Raw genomic sequence first — 17,796 nt, forward strand, 5'->3', positions numbered from 1 at the left:
GCCACGCAGTCTGACTGATAGACGCGACACCTACGTTTATTGCTTTTTCTAAACTCTTTATTTGCGCAAAGAGGTAAAACAGGTGTGTCATTTCTTTGATACCTTTCATAAACATTACTTAAACGATTTTTTTGCTTTCTACTGTTACAATGTAATTTTTGACATGACACGTCGCTTATTTAAAACTGTCTGGAATTAAAGTGTCCTAATTAAGAATGGTGATTAAAATATACAGTGTTGAATTACCTAATTAAGCGCTATTTAGAAAGTGCTAATGAAACATAATAAACAGCAGACATATAGCAGTCATTACTGCAACTACATTATTACCTAATAGACTGATGCAATCTATTAAACTAGGATCATTCAACCTACAGATATTGTATAGAAACATACAATATATTCATGCTAGTGACAGGAGTGCTGTCGACACATCTTGAGAGTAATTCTCTCCAGTTAGATATTATGTAGGTGTTGTACTTGAGATACGAAAGTGTACATCATTTACACTGTCATGTATGTCATGGCTATGAGTAACTTTGGCTAAAGGTAAAGTATGAAACATAAATAAAACTACCGAAGCAAAAGGAATACTTGACATTCATTCGAAAGTTCTCAAAAAAGTTACGTAAGCTCCATAACCAATCTAAGATTCTTCATCAACCTCGAAGCCTCAATATTCTTTTGAAACGAATGGTCCTCAAACGGGCTTTAATTAAACCCCTAGTGGGCTGGAGTCCTCTTCAAATTCCTCTAACCTACATTTCCGTCATGAAACATCGTATAAAAGGCAACAGCAGTCATTAGGGCACTTCATTGAGGCGAACAGCGTAAACAACCGTCTCGTTACTAGATCCACCATGGTTGGAGGCATAACGAGCAACTTGACATTTACCACACCTGCTCAACTAGAAACATGAAGGCCTGTATTCATTAAGTTAGGCTCTTTGTTTGTATTCTCCCCTATAAAGAACGAAAAAGGTCGCTAAGGTTTGACAACTCTGTAAAGATAAAGAAAGTGAACCGAATTAGTCCATGCCTTACATAAGGAATGTACTAGAATGGATCCATTTTTGAAGCCTAAGATGTAAGGGCCTTCAATTCTTATCTATAGATACCAGCGATCAGACCTTGACATTATTTGTATACAAAGTGGCTGATATCAAAATTCAATCTCTAGTAACTAATTAAAAAGAACGCTAGGTAATAGAAATTCACATTACATCTATGCTTAAGCAAAGATCTATTCTAGATTCTATAGCTACTAGAATACCATCCCATAACACGTATCATATAACATAATCCAGGATCCAGCACTTATGAAACTCTCATGCGAGGAACCGTTAACATAAACACACTTAACGTTATTCACAGGTGGTGTACACGTAAGGTGTTAGCCGGTAGAACAAATACAGCCAATTAAAAAGCAAGCAATATTATTTAATACTTAAGCTATAAAATATTTACTGCTTTTTCTTCGTCTTACACAGGACGCTGTTGCAAATAGAGCCTTCATTTCATTTAGCAATCATTTGGTTTCAAGTTTCAGGAACCACACAGATCCAGCCATGATCCTCAGAGCTTAAGCAAGAAGGATAGTTAAAGCAAGAACTTCCTTCCTTATTTACTCACATTACATCAGGGAATAGCAAACAAACAAACCGTCGCATCCTTAAGCCTCGTGTTCTTAAATCCGATTCAATTTGCTGCGGAATGAGGTTTTTTTACTATCTGTAGCTATGTTCAATGTTGTCCTGTGTTTTCGGCTAAAAATAGAAAGGCCCATACATTTCCCATGGGAGCCGTAAGTGAATGGCGTAGTATTATGTCAAGAGGTCGGTGTCTAGTACCTGGGTAAGTGCTTGTTTTACAGTGGCAACACCTTATTGTGTCCAACATATCGTTTTTAGCATATTCTTTTTTATTACGGTTTCAGATATTTAGATTTTCGTCATCATGTGTTTCCATATATTTTCGCCTTTATTTCACTTTTAAAAATAAAATATTAGGGGATCCAGGACTTTAAAATTAATTAATCACAGGAAAATCGAAATTCGTCGCCTTGAAGCAGTGTCGTCGTAGAAAAAGTAATAGAAAATAGATAAATAAAATATTTCTCCGTCTAATGTGCGCCCAACCATATTCTATAATAAATCTCTAATCCGTATTCCTGATATAATAACGAGTCTACCCACCCATGTCGTGGAGCCAAGCTCATTAATTTTAGGCGGGTGCGATAAAGTCTACTACGAGGTGTCAGTCACCCCTAGATCAGATTATAGCTGCTCAGTATTCTGAGACCTAATGATGAAGGAAAATACCAGAATAATAACCCCAGGCAGAAGTTATGCAAAGCCGGTCTTAAGAAAAAGAGGATTTTAAACAAAGCCGCTGGTAATTTAAAAGGAAAGAAGGAAAAGCTGTGTTGAATTTTACATTTGGTGAATGCTAAAATGATGAAAATAATGACGTTATTATTTGTGAAAATGCTGTGAAAACATAAATAATAGAGGCAAGTAGATAATGTAAAGTAGACGAGTCCTTACAACGAAAAATATAAAAAGGTACATGTGCACGCAAAAAAGTCAGAAATACGTAGGTATCATTACTGAAACAATGAAAAAGCGTAATAGAATTTAAAGCTCTCATCGAATTTGTTCAGCACAGTAATAAGAGCCCGGGGAAGAGGGAACAGGTAACGCGAAGTCAACGACCTTCAGTACTCCTTTCCCTGATTTAACCGAATACGAACCGTTTCTGCGAAGGTATAAACGATTTTATCAAAATGTTTAGGAAAAGTACTCACTGGAAAGTTAATGAAAATATTTTATTTTCAATTTGAACATTTTCATTTCAGGGTCTTTGATCTTACTTCGAAGAAGGGAATGCGATGTAAAATTTTATAAAATTCTGTTACAGGCTATTTCGTATTGAACATAGGTAAGTGAGATCTTAAATGATGGAATACAATAAACAATAGAAATCTGAAAATTAAAGAATCATAAGACTAAGCTGTCGATAGCGACACAGATATTACACATGAAAATATTACTTGAGCTTTCATACCTTCATGATTAATTTTATTTGTAACCGTGCATCTGTATTCTTTCCTACTTATCTCCAGCACTTTCTAGGAACAATTCCACTGAACGAAGTTAAGCTACTTTGATCTTGCGTTACGTCACGGGATAAAATTCAATTGTGCTCTAAGACAGGTGCCTTTAAAGTACCTCGAACGCGCCAAGGGAGAAATACGATATTCTTGCTTCGAAGACTGGCTGGTAAAGATGGAAAATACCAATGGATATCTATTCATAAAATATTAGTAGGTAGTTTATTATCTCAGTAATTCAGAAATTTTCTTGCTATCTCCTTATGTAAAAGAACAAAAATGACAATGTTTTTTCCAGTTCTTCCTAGTCTTTGTCAACAATAAACAAAAGCTCTTTAAAAGAGGAAAGGACGCCATCCTGTAACATGATTTATCTTTTTTAAGTTAATAAAAACAGCAAAATATTAACAAACACAGTGCGAATAGACTACAAATTTTACGGAAAAACACCCAACAAAATTGTACGATGATTTATGTTTACTTTGTCCACTTTATTCTGCTCAGAGATTTATGCTTCAGACTTCGTTCTGCATAACTAAATAGCCCCTTGTTTTCTCAGTTCAACGGAACCATTAACACTACCTATAATTAAAACTCTCGAATATGAAATGTACTGCAAGTGAGGAAATATTGATTTTAACCTGTGTATTAAGTTTGGTTACAACAGGTTTTGTTCTATTGTCTTAAAATGTATTTTCGTTATGAATGAGCGGAAAATCAATACTATAAAGTGGTCATATGTGGTTTATTATTTACATGTGCCAGTTGAAATTCAGCTATAAATAGCTTGGATATTCTTGGAAGTATAAAAATTATGTCTACGAAATAGTTTCCTCATGTCACTAAACCGTTGCAAGCAGGTTTATTAACGCCTTGTGAACAAAATGTAGTTAAAAACGTATTAGAGAGAGGGTAATCGCTCATAGATCGACTTTCCTACGGTCTGTAGTCTCACAGACATATCGTAGATACGCTGGTGTGTGTATTGCCTATGTGTGCGTGTGTCTATGCACTAAGTCAGGGGTTTCGTGTACCTGATGGAAGATAGATCACGTACGTTGAGAACTTCCATGGTTTGCACGAGACAATCTAAGTACCATTTAATTGGTACTACGTTTCTGAAGATGTCATTGTTATTTCATACAAAACCAAAACTTGAATTTGCGTATTACCTTAGGTTTTAAAAGTTTTGTATACAAGATAAACCTATCAACAGTAACAGGTATTAGTATGCCAAAGCAATGCGTATAAAAACCAATTACTTAACCTAATGAAAATCGAACGTAAATACCTATTAATATCTATAAAACCCGTCGGGCTTGCCCTAATGTTGACCCTGCACAGGTGATATAGAGAAGTTCAATATAAAAAAAAAACATAAAAGGATTTTTTGTTTGTGAACTGTAAAGGGTCCAAAAGTACTGAACCAATTTGAAAAAATCTTTCTCTGTTGAAGCTAAACTTTTTTCGGGAGACAAAGACTAGATATACATCCTATTTAGACGCGGGTGAAACCACGGGGAACAACTAGTTTGTAAATATAAAGCTAATGACTTGTCTGTGGTCACTGTGTGGTCTGCCTGGTAAGGCATGACTGATATTTGATAACATTGTGTATTATTTCCAACACTGTTTACTAATAAAAGTGTTCGTGTACATAATACTGTATGTATATGTTATGGACCATGTGATTAATTCGGGCATTATTTATAATGCCCGAGCATTATGAATAATGTCTAGCTTTATCGGGCCAAGTGATTAATAACTATCTTAACTTCATTATTTATCACATTGCACGGGCATTATTATATTGCTACATGATAGTTGGGCAATTCGATAATAAAGCTATATTTTATGCGGTGCGAGGGTGGCAGTTGTTCTAATAAATAAATCCTGTTACTTCCTACATATTTTATGATTATTGTTTTAAATTATATGTTCTATTTTAATGGGAAATTGTAAGTCTAGCCACAAAATTATTAATTGGACAATTGTCTTCTAATTTACTAACTCGGCCTCGTTTTTCTTGATCTCATTTTTCTTGGCTCGTTTTTTTTATGGTAGAATTTAATTTGGATTCAAAACATTGTATTAAAAACTGAACTTAGTGGCGAAAGCGATTCGCTGCAAAACCGACTCCACGTAGTCTTGTCTGCCATACCCCTAGAGTGCAATTCAAAACCGAGTAGGCGCGGAGGGGCGAGGCGGCCTGCGAGCTGAGGCGCAGGTAGTTTTAACGCTCACCGACGCGGCTGAGGCTGGCCGGCTCGAGCCGGCCAGCAAGCCGAAGCTGCGGTGGTGAGCGTGAAAACCATCTGCGACGATAAGCTCGCATGGGACCGCCGGAGCCCCGCAGCGCCGGACCCGTGACAGAAGCCATGCTTGCTGCATGTTGCATGCTTACTTCTATGCTCTGTCAATTGATATGGGATGTGTTATATTTAGTTTATTTTAAGTTAAATGTCAATAACAATAAAAAAAATGAAATTAAAGATGTTTGTATTACTTTGCCCAAAAGGTCACGGGCAATATGTATAGTGCCCGGTCAATTTGATTGTTTGAATAATTATTATCAAATTGCACTCTCATATTGGGCATTATTCATAATGACCGGGCATTATGTATACTGCCCAATTTATCACTTGGTCCATAACATATACATAGGTGCTACAAACTTTACCTTTTCCCATGAGTCATTTGTCAATTCCTCTTTGCTGGTCCGAAGATGGCTACTCATGACTTCACGTCTGTCAAAAATGTACAAACAATGCTACTGCGCCGGCGCGGCGCTAGGCAACAAACGGCTGACTTCAGAACGGCAAAGTTGGAATAACTGACTGGAGTATGTATTTACATTTATATTCAGGTGCGCAAAGTAGGTTTCACCCGAGGAACTAACATGAAACGGCTGACGGAAACAAGCACGATAGCAAATCAGGTATTATGCATTTGATCCTTGATCAGACGGTGATAAAGCAGTCTATATCAACAAGCTCAACCCTAAAACGAAATTTAATTGAATCTGCTGATATCTTGGCCATAAAGGCGTTATCTAACCCTGCACGAGCTGGCTGCGATGCTTCGTCTCCAAGGGTACTCTAACGACCCCCAACTTTATCTTGTTCCACGAGATATTTCACTGAGCTTAGAAATACTAGATACTATTTGTAGGTACAGTTAATTTTTTTGGATTATATTTTTAGGAGAAACCGGAGCTTTTCTGACTCATAAAAAACTGGACACCTTTTTCTAAGTGCATCTAGGATATTTCTTAGTCTGTGAACTTTCATCATGGTTGAAATGTTGGTGGCCTTTGTTTTATTAATTGAATTGTTAAAATGCTAAGTGCAGTTATGATTTTAATTTAACAGACTAGCTATACTCACTTATTATTGTATTCTGCTTTAAAGCATCCAAGCGTTACAAATAATAAGGTTTTATGAGAAAAATCCAAGAATCGTCTTTGACGGCTTTCTCAGAATTTCAGTAAGCACTGGATTAATTGCATTTTTACGTCGTATAATAAGCATATTATTTACAGGAAGCCTGAAGAATGCAGTACAGCCTTCAACTCAACTGTATCTAATTTACTAATACAAGCATTCAAGGTAACATCCTGCTTAATAACAACCTTCTAATTAACTACCTCTATGTATCTTGAACATCTATTTGTATAATCAGCAACTTGTGTCATACTTATTGATTTTAGATTATTAATTAACCTTCATGTCAACTGGTGTGTATTAAATATATAAGGTAAGATAGTATAATTTTAATTACTTTTATGTCACAAGACTTCGTATATTGAGAACTAAAAAGGTAGAGAAAATAAATTTAGTACATACCTCTATATCAATTACGATGTGTTCCCCTCCAAGTATGATTCCTCCTCTCATAAATTTAATAAATTTCATAGAATTCAGAAGCAATTGTAACCCAACTCGAACAGCTTCTTAACTTTAAGCCACATAAACTCACTAACTAGTCAAACCAGAACCACATACTACTGAATAGTTTCCAGGAAACGTATCGTTACGTAAGGGACGTATCCTTAGATTTTTTTATAGAAATAGTAAACGAACAAATAAATGATCATTCCATCTCCACCTCTCCACCTTCTAGAGAGAACAGCGAAAGAAAGCTCTGCATCTGATAAGCTTTAAAGAATTTGCTAAAATGCTGCTCTATTCTAGCTTAGTTTCTCCTTCGTTTGATATAAACGTACCCTTACCATGTAATATAGCATTCACCATATCAATGTTTGCTATACATTTCCCCACATACGTGATGCGGTCACCGAGGCGTGTCAAGGATATGTTGTTCCAGTTATGACATTACAGCCTTCGGATGCAAGGACCAGTAGACTGTTACCAGTAATTAAAGAACGAACATTTATAATGCACCATGTTGTATGCTAATTGCTACCTTGGAAGAAGAAAGTTTTGAACCGGCCTAGTTGTGAAGGTTTTCTTGTCGGTCCTTGCATGAATCTTAATGCAAGAGCATTTATACTTGGCACTAGGCAGTATGTAGTGTAGTGTATTTGTAGTTTGTTAATTAACATAATTATACCTATACCTTGAACTACTTCATTTGAAACTTCTTTTACAATTAAAATAATATAATTTAAATGAAAAGTTATTCTTGCACACGATTAAAAGGTTTTTTCTACTAGTGACAACGACATTGTTTTCTGTAGGTTCGATGGATGACTAAATTAATGCACAATTGCATATACTTAACCAAAGTAAATGTCACTTTATAATAACTGAAGGAAAAATACTAAACCGCAGTAGACAATAATCGTAAAAGAAAGGTGTCAATTATTATGTGATTGCAATTGTTCACACCATTTCCAATTAAGAACTTTTGTGTCACTTATGAAGAGATTACTGTTTACATTGCATCCTGTTTTAACTATTTATATTCATATCTCTCATTAAATTTTACGAGTTAAGCTATCCAGACAACATTAGAACAATGTGTGCCGACAAACACGTCTTTTGCGTTTATTACAATAAAACGGTTTAACCAAATGAAGGCACAACTATCGAGACAAACTAGGGATCCCACAATTACTGCTTAATTGCTGTTAGAACTTTCTGGAAAGAAACCTCTTCGAATATTAACGTGTTTTGATCAATTTTCTAAACAATGTTGTGCAATTACATCTACCAAAATTGGCATTGACTATGTAATAAATAAAATTCTTAGCCTATCTAATTTGCGTGGTGACATTTCCAGAAAAAAAACAATTTGACTGAGTCGACCTTTAAAACTGAAAGAAAACCTACATGAAATTAATTAGACGTACATAAAACTTATCTCAACATAATCAAGCAATATAAAGCTTCATCAAATAAATAAGGAAATGATCAACTTCCTTCCCATAATAGATACAACCTAGCAATTACTCAGTACCCACAATTTACATCAAAGTACCGATAAATCATACAATATTGCAAATAACTTTATGCCCTTATAAGTTCGTCACATTACAATAATCTTGGTCCTTCCGTACGGAAGTACGTGGCCGTTGCCATGGTAACCAGACACCTTGGTATTTGGCGATTTATGGTCATCATAAAATGTGCAAAATGTATTTCATGTTTCCGTATTACTTTTGTCACGCAAAGGACTTGATGAAGTTGTCTTGTTTTTGTGTTGTTTCTAGTTTTAATCATGTTTTAGTATTGACCTCGTAACTTTGAGTTTGATTAAGGAAATCCATTGGAGTCTTCTTTAGGACTATTCAGTTTTGATTGTAAGTCCTTAATTGCATTTATACAAACTTGTCATCTTTCATAATCATGAGTAGGTAGTTCTCAGACTATTTTTTTATGAATATTTTTAACATTCATTCCTTACACAAGATTGCCAAAAAATCTACAACAAAATCCATACAACCCCTAAAACCCTGTTATCCCAACCCTGAAGATAGATTCAAATAGCTGACATACCGAACCCTGTTCACCGGATTATTTTTACGGCTTCTCATGTCAGGAGCCTGATGGCAAGCATCCGGAAAATAACGTCAAATTGAATTGTCCCGACCGCTCTATGCACGGCGAATGTGTCCCTACGAGGAAATGGAAAAATTCCAGACCATTGGTCCTTTAGGACATCGGATAATATTAAGAAAAACTAAAGAAAACCACATCTGAAGGACCAAAACTGAAAGTTCCTGTAAATAGTACATGTTAGGAAAAAAAACATAAATCATAAAAAAAAAACAAAAATAAAATAAAACTTACATGATACCATGAAGAAAAATTAAAGAAACTTCTTGTAAAATAAAACACAATCAGCTACACATCCAGCTCCTGTAAAGAAAAAATAATAAAATTAACAAAAAATAACTAAAAAAAATAAGCGTTAGTAAAACATAATAAAAATAAATATGTTGATGTTGAACTAACGTGTTTTCCTGTGTGTACTCATTTCAAATCAAAGGAAAACAAAACAAAGAGCAAAACAAATTGGTTTTTGAAGTTAATTACTGCTATGCATTCATTAACAGAACGTTTAATCACACGGACTCTCCGTTTGAACGTTCAGCTGAAGCATAAACAACTCAAACGAAAATATACAAATAACGAACATGAATCACAAATTACTTTCATGTTCCCACAAATAAAAACATATTATACAATATGTGCGGAGTATAATCTTGGCAATTTTACCAGGTTTACTTCAAAGAGCTTACTCGTATTGCGGTTATCCTACCCGTTTAAGTTTTTAACTAACAAGCCACATGAGCTACAAAATAGCCGTTACATTTTCCCCGTTCTATATTTAAAATCCTTTTATCTCGCACGTCGCCAGTTGCGTCCGGATGCCGTGGTCACGGAATAAAAAAAAAGAAAAAAGGAAATGCACCCTGCGGTCGATGCCCATGTGCGACGCAGTTTCTGTCAAACGCCTAGAGGCGCTTAATCGCTTTATCATGTTACCACTCCCTACGTACATGGAAATATCAAGCGATTTATGCTTCAGCGAACAGTTTTCAGCTTCCAGTGACGTAGTGTCGAATGTTTGCTTAATAGTCCTAGTTTATAGGCATACGCAATTGCAAACTCAGATTTTATGTACCTTCAATATTCGTAATAATTTACAATAGTTAACGGTACTACAGAGTATTATAGCGTCTAGCCAATCCATGTCCTCAATCAATGTGAACGTTATTACCTCTTACATGAGAAGCGATACGACAAGCTCATATTTCAATTGGCAAACACGTGTCTCTGTTCCCAATATACTCGTAAATACGGATTGATACTTGACCGGTTTTCAGGTCTGTTGGCTGGGTAAATAAGAGAAACGTTATTAAATACTCGCTATGTCATTTGACGTGGAACGTGCCTCGTGAAAACTTAGTCAGATATGTAACGTGATTCCTATTTTATTTATGTTCGTACCTACACCTCTGTTCACCTGTTTAGATAAAGGATCACGTCTAGGTAAACGTAAGGAGTTTGACTTGAATTTGAATAATTTATGCCCTATTTTCGTGTGTCCTTAATCAGGGACACGTGGAATAGGGGTACGCCAGTCTACGTATTGACGAGACGAAAACAAGATTGTTTCAAGCATGCAAATGAGTTTGAATACTTTTATTTTTATATACAGTTAGGAGCTACAGTTACACTCATCAATGTTGAGCCACCACATCAAAAACCCACTTCAATGAATGACCCAAAAATCAGACTGAACTGTTTCTAAAATTAAAATGGAATGCAAAAATCTTCCAGAAGCTACACCGCGATACTTCATCAGAAACATTTAAATACATTAGCAAACTTCTGATAGATTTATATCGGTAAAGTTTTATCCGTGTGCACGACAAATTGCCCTCATCCATTTCATAGGATTATACATGTTATTTTAAAGATATAAAAGTTAGAATAGCGTAAATTATTTCCTTCGCGTAAATTGTCGTACGATCCAATTTAGTATTCTAGGTACAAATTATGAGTTAGATTTTAATTGGGTTTTTGTGGTTACTTGAAATGACCAGCCTTCAAACTAAATTAAGTTTCTTAAAGAAGATTTAAATGAATCAGGCCAATTGACGTTAATTGGGAGATGAGTTAATAATAAGTGGGAGCAACGTATCCCACAAATAAAATTATACTGAAATAACACTCTTAACGTCATCATGGTTTACCAATAGTTAGATACAGCGGGCCAATAACAAAACACTAACTACAAACACGTTTCAGATGACTAGACACATACGTTAATGATATACAAACATACACAAACAGACAGATGAACAATCACTCTGTTTGACTCATAGACTGGTTGTTTCTTTTTTATAAAGAACAATCATTTGCTTGGAGCACTAAACGAGACTTGCAAAAAACTGGTGCCTTTTTTGTGATCTATCTGAGTCTAAATTCTTATTACACGGCTCAGAAAGTAATACGCACAAATGACTAGCTTGTTTTATGAGTGAATCCAAAAATGCTATACCAGCAATTCAAGATAAAAATACAGCTCTAAACAAAGCTAGAACTGTAAGATCCAATGATGTCACAGAACCATTTGATCACGAAGAAGTCTCAAAGGCAGTCATGAACTACACAGCTTAAGGTTTCAACCAATTCAATACCTTTACAAAGGATACTTCATACGACATGACTCACAATTCACGGTTGACCAGACAACTCACAATGACCTAATCATTGTTTACCATCCTTGAATTAACTATATCTGGCACTATTGCGCTTCAAATGTTATTTTTGTACCGTTTCATATAGTGTACGTTGAAGATTATTGGGGTCATCGTTTTCCTTATGTGCCTACTGTACAATATAAAGGATTTGTCTTTGTGGCAATGTTATTATTCAAAAGTATAACCTCTGTTGGTATTTCTGTCTCACAGAGTTTTCATGAGAACAAAATCAGAGCTCTGAATACAGTTTAGAATAAGTGAATGGCCATGGTTTTGATCCGGGTTTGAAGTGTGAAATAGTTCCCATAGTATACATAAAACTGCAAGAGGCTAGTGCAATGACTATCGTGTCATAAAATGAGAATGCAGATGATATTGTACTGCAATTCCCTTCAGCAAAACAAAATGTGCATGTCTAAAGGAACTTGGATTGCCTTACTCGAGTCCCACGGGAATCGATTCCTACCAACTATGGAGACACACGGCCAATACTTCGTAAGAGGACAAAAAGAGAATTTGCATCTGTTGTACAGGCTTGTTCACAGTACAATATGTTAACAATAAAGTTCCGATGTTAGTAGTTGTCCTTACAACTCGTGAATTGCATGTGGAATTGTGTGCAGTGTTACTGCTGTAAAGCTTGTATGTATTGATGTTTCCTAGTCTTTCACGCAAAAAATGCGGGAATAATTTAAATGAAACTCGGCGGTATACAGCTTGTGTATCAGAATAATATTCAGTCTACTCCCTTATCCGAGCTCTGGAAGTAGTTCCTTCAAAAAAGCGGGTGAAACCGCTGGCAGAAGTGAATAGAACCATAAAGTACAGTCTATCACACTCGAACATCTAATCGATTCTCTACCTCCACGTAATTGTAGAGAACTGAATCGGTATAAATGTTTAAAAGCACGACATCGACACGGTTTGTGCGGTTCGTTTTATTTATTCTTAAAACCTAGTTCCAGTGTCGCTTTGCCGACTAATGGCTAGCTCTAGTTGAAAGCTTCTTTTCATTGGAGTAACTGTTGAGAACAGTTTCGCTTTAGTAAAATGTAGCGTACAGTGTTAATTGTTATAGGTTCTGGGACAACTTTTCTGGCTTGATGATTGACGGCTTACGATCAAAACCAAAATCAAACTTAATAATAATAAAGAAGAGAAATAGGGCTGGGCTAAAAACTACCAACTTAACAAAATTCGAGATTCAAAATCACACAAAGCAAACAGGAAACTTAACAACCCAAAAAACGTAAAGACCAATCAGAACGAGGTACAAAACGCTCAATACGAAATAAAACCCAAAAGCCGTACACTACAGTTCAACGAGGCACCTGATAAAACCCTTCTGTACACTGCCGGTACATAATACCGACCCAACGTATGGTTGAATGGGGCCATCCAATTACACACGTATTCCAGTTCCTTTGATCACGTAGAACATAGCGCACCCTTTTGACACGTCGGGTAATGTAAGGACTGAGATTTTAAAGCTGTGATTAATTAGGTTAGGAGTTTAGAGTGGTATAGAGTATTTTGGTCACATTTTTCTATAATCATGGTCTATAAAATAAGACATTTGTCTCGTTTTAAAAGAAGTCTTCATCAACATAATTGCATCTACACATCAAGTCATCAACCTACATCAATATCTAAGCCAGTTTAACTTCTTCACTTCCTACTCGAAAATTACACAAGACATTTACATACCGCCAACAGTTAATAACAATATTCATATTCGTGCGGTGTAAAAGCAGCACAGTGAGACAGAAAGCGATGCGTGAGAACATTTGATACGGCGACCTCATCTCACACCGTTCCGGTTTCTTCAGAATATAGATGTCCCGTCCTAAAGATTAGACTGCATATTTAATTACGACATTATCGTTCGCGGTCGTTGCCTGTCGATGTGGAGCGAAAACTTGTTCTGCTTGTGTGCATTGACAAGATTCTTGTGAGGCAGGTTTAAGCAAATGAGATTAGATAGGGGTTTTGAATATTGTGTTGCACTTTTGGTTGGACCGATTAATATGAAGTTATCAATCAACTTGAAGGTAACATGTAGAAAGTATACACGAATAACTTAAAGAAGTAAAAAGACTTAGTTTCAAGTACAATCTTCACGAAAGTAAATAAACAGCCATGCCAACTGTAACAATAAGCTCCAATCTAGCCAATTAGTTGGTCACAAGGAGATCGTATCGAAAGCGAAGACGGAGTCTGTCAATTAAATAACAACGGAAACACTGTCGAGCATAAACATAATAAATGAATCATTTCCCCTGACTTTCGAGAAACAAGTAAAATCGTGAGAGTCGTTGAACAATAAGTCGACGCTCATATTACGTCTCATAAGAGCAACGCGGTTGCAATTATAACAGACATTAATACGCTTCTTGCTAACATATGTTAAATAGAACGAGACAGTATCTAGTCGACAGCTCGACTGCTTATTTGCGTACGTATCTAGCACATCGCAATACATTCATCTTGTGGTGAATAAAATGCAACAAATAAGAAACTGCAATATACGACCAACATGTTTGTTACAGAGCTCGATAAAGTAGAAGGAAAACATACTCAACTAGTGCAACAATTATTATATAAGACGCACTTTTCATTCCAAATAAAGATTATTAGCAATCGATTACTAGTGTAGAATTGCTAGGATAACCACTGTGATAACAATGGCAAGCAATGACTAACTCTACTTCTCGGTAGTGAATTAGTGAACCAGCCAACTGACAAGCGACACATACCTGTATTCGAACAAGTCATAAGCAAACATAAATCACTTAACCTAAAATATGTAGCAGTATTGCTTGAGTAAATCACTCCAGTTATTCTCAGAAGCGTGACACCGAGCCAACGCAAGCATTTCCCTTGACATCCTGTACACATAAAAGCATATGAAAGCTAGTTTACCGGCAAATAAAAACGATGTTCTAACTCGCTATATAAACTCTAATGCTCCTCCATATCCGTATAAAGCTTGAGAGTTCCCCATTTTATGGCAAACATGATTTGTACCTAAATAGTTATTGCCTCCTTACAGAAAATTGTTATCATAATGGCACTGGCTATAAAATTACAGATTCCAACTTCATTCTTAAGATTTCAAAAATGGTTCAGTTTACTCCAAATGTTAAAATAAAAGAAAATGATGGAAATATACCAGGGATAACTGAGGGACGAGACGGAAATGAAATAACCACTTAAGAGAAAAGTCAAGACAAAATAATTCGGGCCCAATTTATTTGCTTAGAACAAAAAGAAATGTTTGCTTTTGTGCAAATAAAAAATCGACATCTTGTTGGCTTTTTTCATATTACTTTAATGTCTCTCGCTAACAAACTGGAATCATAAGAAATTGAAGTTGACGTCATTTTACAGGTCCGGGAACGGACAGGCAGAAGCGAATATTTGAGCAAAGAAACCGGAATAGGGGTCATTGATTGGCTAATGCTTGTATTGGCCATAAGATGCGGAGAAGTCATTAACGGCTATAATAAATATCACATCGGATCAAACTCTGATTCATGTTGAAACAATGGAAAGCGAAAAGTCTGTACAAGACGACATAGTGAAACGAGAGCTTAAAAAGACTTAAGCGGGGTTAACCACTGCGTAAATTCAGCATGTAGTGTCATTGCAATTAATCTTTTGTTTCGGAAGTGTGTCATGGATCGGCAACCCGGAACAAACCGGGTAGTCTTACAGTATTGTAATACAATCTTTCACATAACAAAGGCCAACATTGTGGTGACAATGGAGCTATCAAGTATCCAACTTTGTTGTGTAATACAGATACAGGGAGTTCAAAGTCACAAACAATGGATAGTTTTGGATAGACGTTTCCAGAAAGGATGTTTGATATTGCAGTAAGCGGGTGTTTGTCACCTATACTCCCATAATAACGTTAACAAACTCCAGACCACCGAGCCGATGCAAGAAATAAATCTGCACAAAAATAAATTCGCAAACACACTTCCAATTAATCATGAAAGTAAAATGGCCTGCCATGTTACACACAAGCGCCACATGGCAAAAACAAAACAAATTAAAGCCGAACAAGTGAACATGAACATGTGCCAGGATTAACACAAAAAACACATGACTGTCGAATTCAGCGGTCAATTTCACAGAACCATCGGAACCGTTCATACTGAAGCGGAATAACCAATTAACTGACCGGCGCGGACGCAACGCGGCCCAAAATTACCTACCGTTACCATTACTGTTACAGAATTTTGTTTACAAGTAACACCACTCATACTTTGGGTTTGGGTACCAAAAAGAATACCTGCTCAATCATGTCACAAACAAAACAACGTAAATCATGCATCATATTAAAATGTCTACACGTTTTGCCCCTAATATTTATAACTCAAGCATAAACATATCATTAAAGCTAGCAAAACAGGCTGTCTGGAGGCTAGACTCAACGACCTTGTCTGCCTAACCTCACCTCAGACACGAAGAATCGCTCCTCAGGTACTAGCAATAAGGATCATAATTTCTCAAGAGATAGTTTGAGAGATTGCTTAATAATACCTGCATTGTACGGAGGTGAGGACTATTACTTATTACTTGAATAATTGACTTTACCATTATAGCCTTTGTTGCCAAGTACTTAAGATGATCTACGATGGTCAATAAAATATAGTCGGTATTCATCGCTGAATTGCAACGATAATTGGAGATATGATTTAAATCGGTACTTTATAATCGTAGACAGGAACTTGCGTAGAGCCGATGCGATTACTAATGTGCAACATGGCTTCCTAGAATTTATAGTCATTATTTGTACACATAAAACATCGACAGGAGTCATTATGATTTACAGCACTCACATCCTTGCTACTATAAATTCGAAAGCAATTCTGATCTGTCTTCCTGCAATGGACACGAGTTATGCATATAGTTTGTTTAACGGCTTGAAAGCAGAATCGATTAACTTAAAGTTTATTGAAAGTTAAGGTTTAGAACTTTATCAAGAAAGAAGAAGCCTCTCAGATTTGAGATCGCAGAAATATACTTAAATCAAAGTGGAAATGATGCACAACTGAGTTGACGAGATTAATTATTGCCTACAGAAAATGATGATGAGATAATAAAATAGTAATGGAGACGGACGGATTTATTTTTACGTTTACTGATTTCCCAGTAACAAAGTACCCACCACTTACCATCGCTTAACGCGCGTGCAGTATATTTTAAGAAACAATATTCATAAATCTTGATCTTCACATAAAAAGGCCAAGTAAGTCGAAGCCAAAATAGACTCCTTTACATTGTAAGTGCAAAGGTTAACAACGGTAGATAGCGTGTTAAATCGATCGGTTCTCCCAAGTTTAAGCTTAGCGAACATGTATGAGTATTTATAAAAAACTAGATACCTAACGGTAGATACGAAACTTGTTTGCTCTCAAGTATTTGAGGAATCAAATAACGTCTATCCTTGGATGACGAATACTCTTTAATAATAGTTCCTTTTATTGGAACGATGTAGTAAATTGCTTGGATAATATGTTGTTCTGAACAAACAGAAACAATACAAGGGAAGTGGCAATAAGCAAAGTTAGACAGTCACACATCTTGGCTTCAAAGTTTGCATTAAAGCCTGGAGCATGTTGCCTATGTTCGAGAACTTTCGACATAAGTGCTCAACCTATGGAATATGTAGCACGTATCTAATAGTTACAACCGAAGATAATGGTTTGGAAGATTCTCTACTATCACAGAAAATATTAATACTCTTGTAGATATTCTATATAATCTGTCGAAGTCGAAGATCCATTTATGAACTATGCCTGGATTCTACGGGAATATGCGTTTACCCACGAGATAACTCCAGTTTACTATTATCAAGATAAAACTTAGCATGTTCCTGCAATTCATAAGTAATTCCTCAGTGACGTAATTAACTTTATCAGCTAAGAAAACTATTAGTAATTCGCAATTTCCGTTTCGTCCGTTGCGACATGTTGGGTTTTTAACAGCGTTTGCA

General features: G+C 36.0%; 1 protein-coding gene across 2 annotated transcripts in view; it reads right to left on the reverse strand.

The window, feature by feature from the left end:
* LOC110384266 (tumor necrosis factor, alpha-induced protein 8-like protein 2 A) overlaps positions 1 to 17,796 on the reverse strand; it is a 50,909-nt gene that overhangs the window by 24,941 nt on the left and 8,172 nt on the right. The window contains exon 2 of one of the 2 annotated variants that reach the window (XM_064038923.1): positions 9,367 to 9,435. The exons of the other annotated variant lie outside the window; for it this stretch is intronic. Coding sequence (XP_063894993.1) covers positions 9,367 to 9,376 — 10 coding nt within the window. The 5' untranslated portion in view covers positions 9,377 to 9,435. The remainder of the gene's footprint in view (positions 1 to 9,366; positions 9,436 to 17,796) is intronic. 2 annotated transcript variants of the gene reach the window in all.

The sequence above is a fragment of the Helicoverpa armigera genome, chromosome 17 (genome assembly GCF_030705265.1).
Source record: "Helicoverpa armigera isolate CAAS_96S chromosome 17, ASM3070526v1, whole genome shotgun sequence".
In the NCBI taxonomy this organism is placed as follows: Eukaryota; Metazoa; Arthropoda; class Insecta; order Lepidoptera; family Noctuidae; genus Helicoverpa; species Helicoverpa armigera.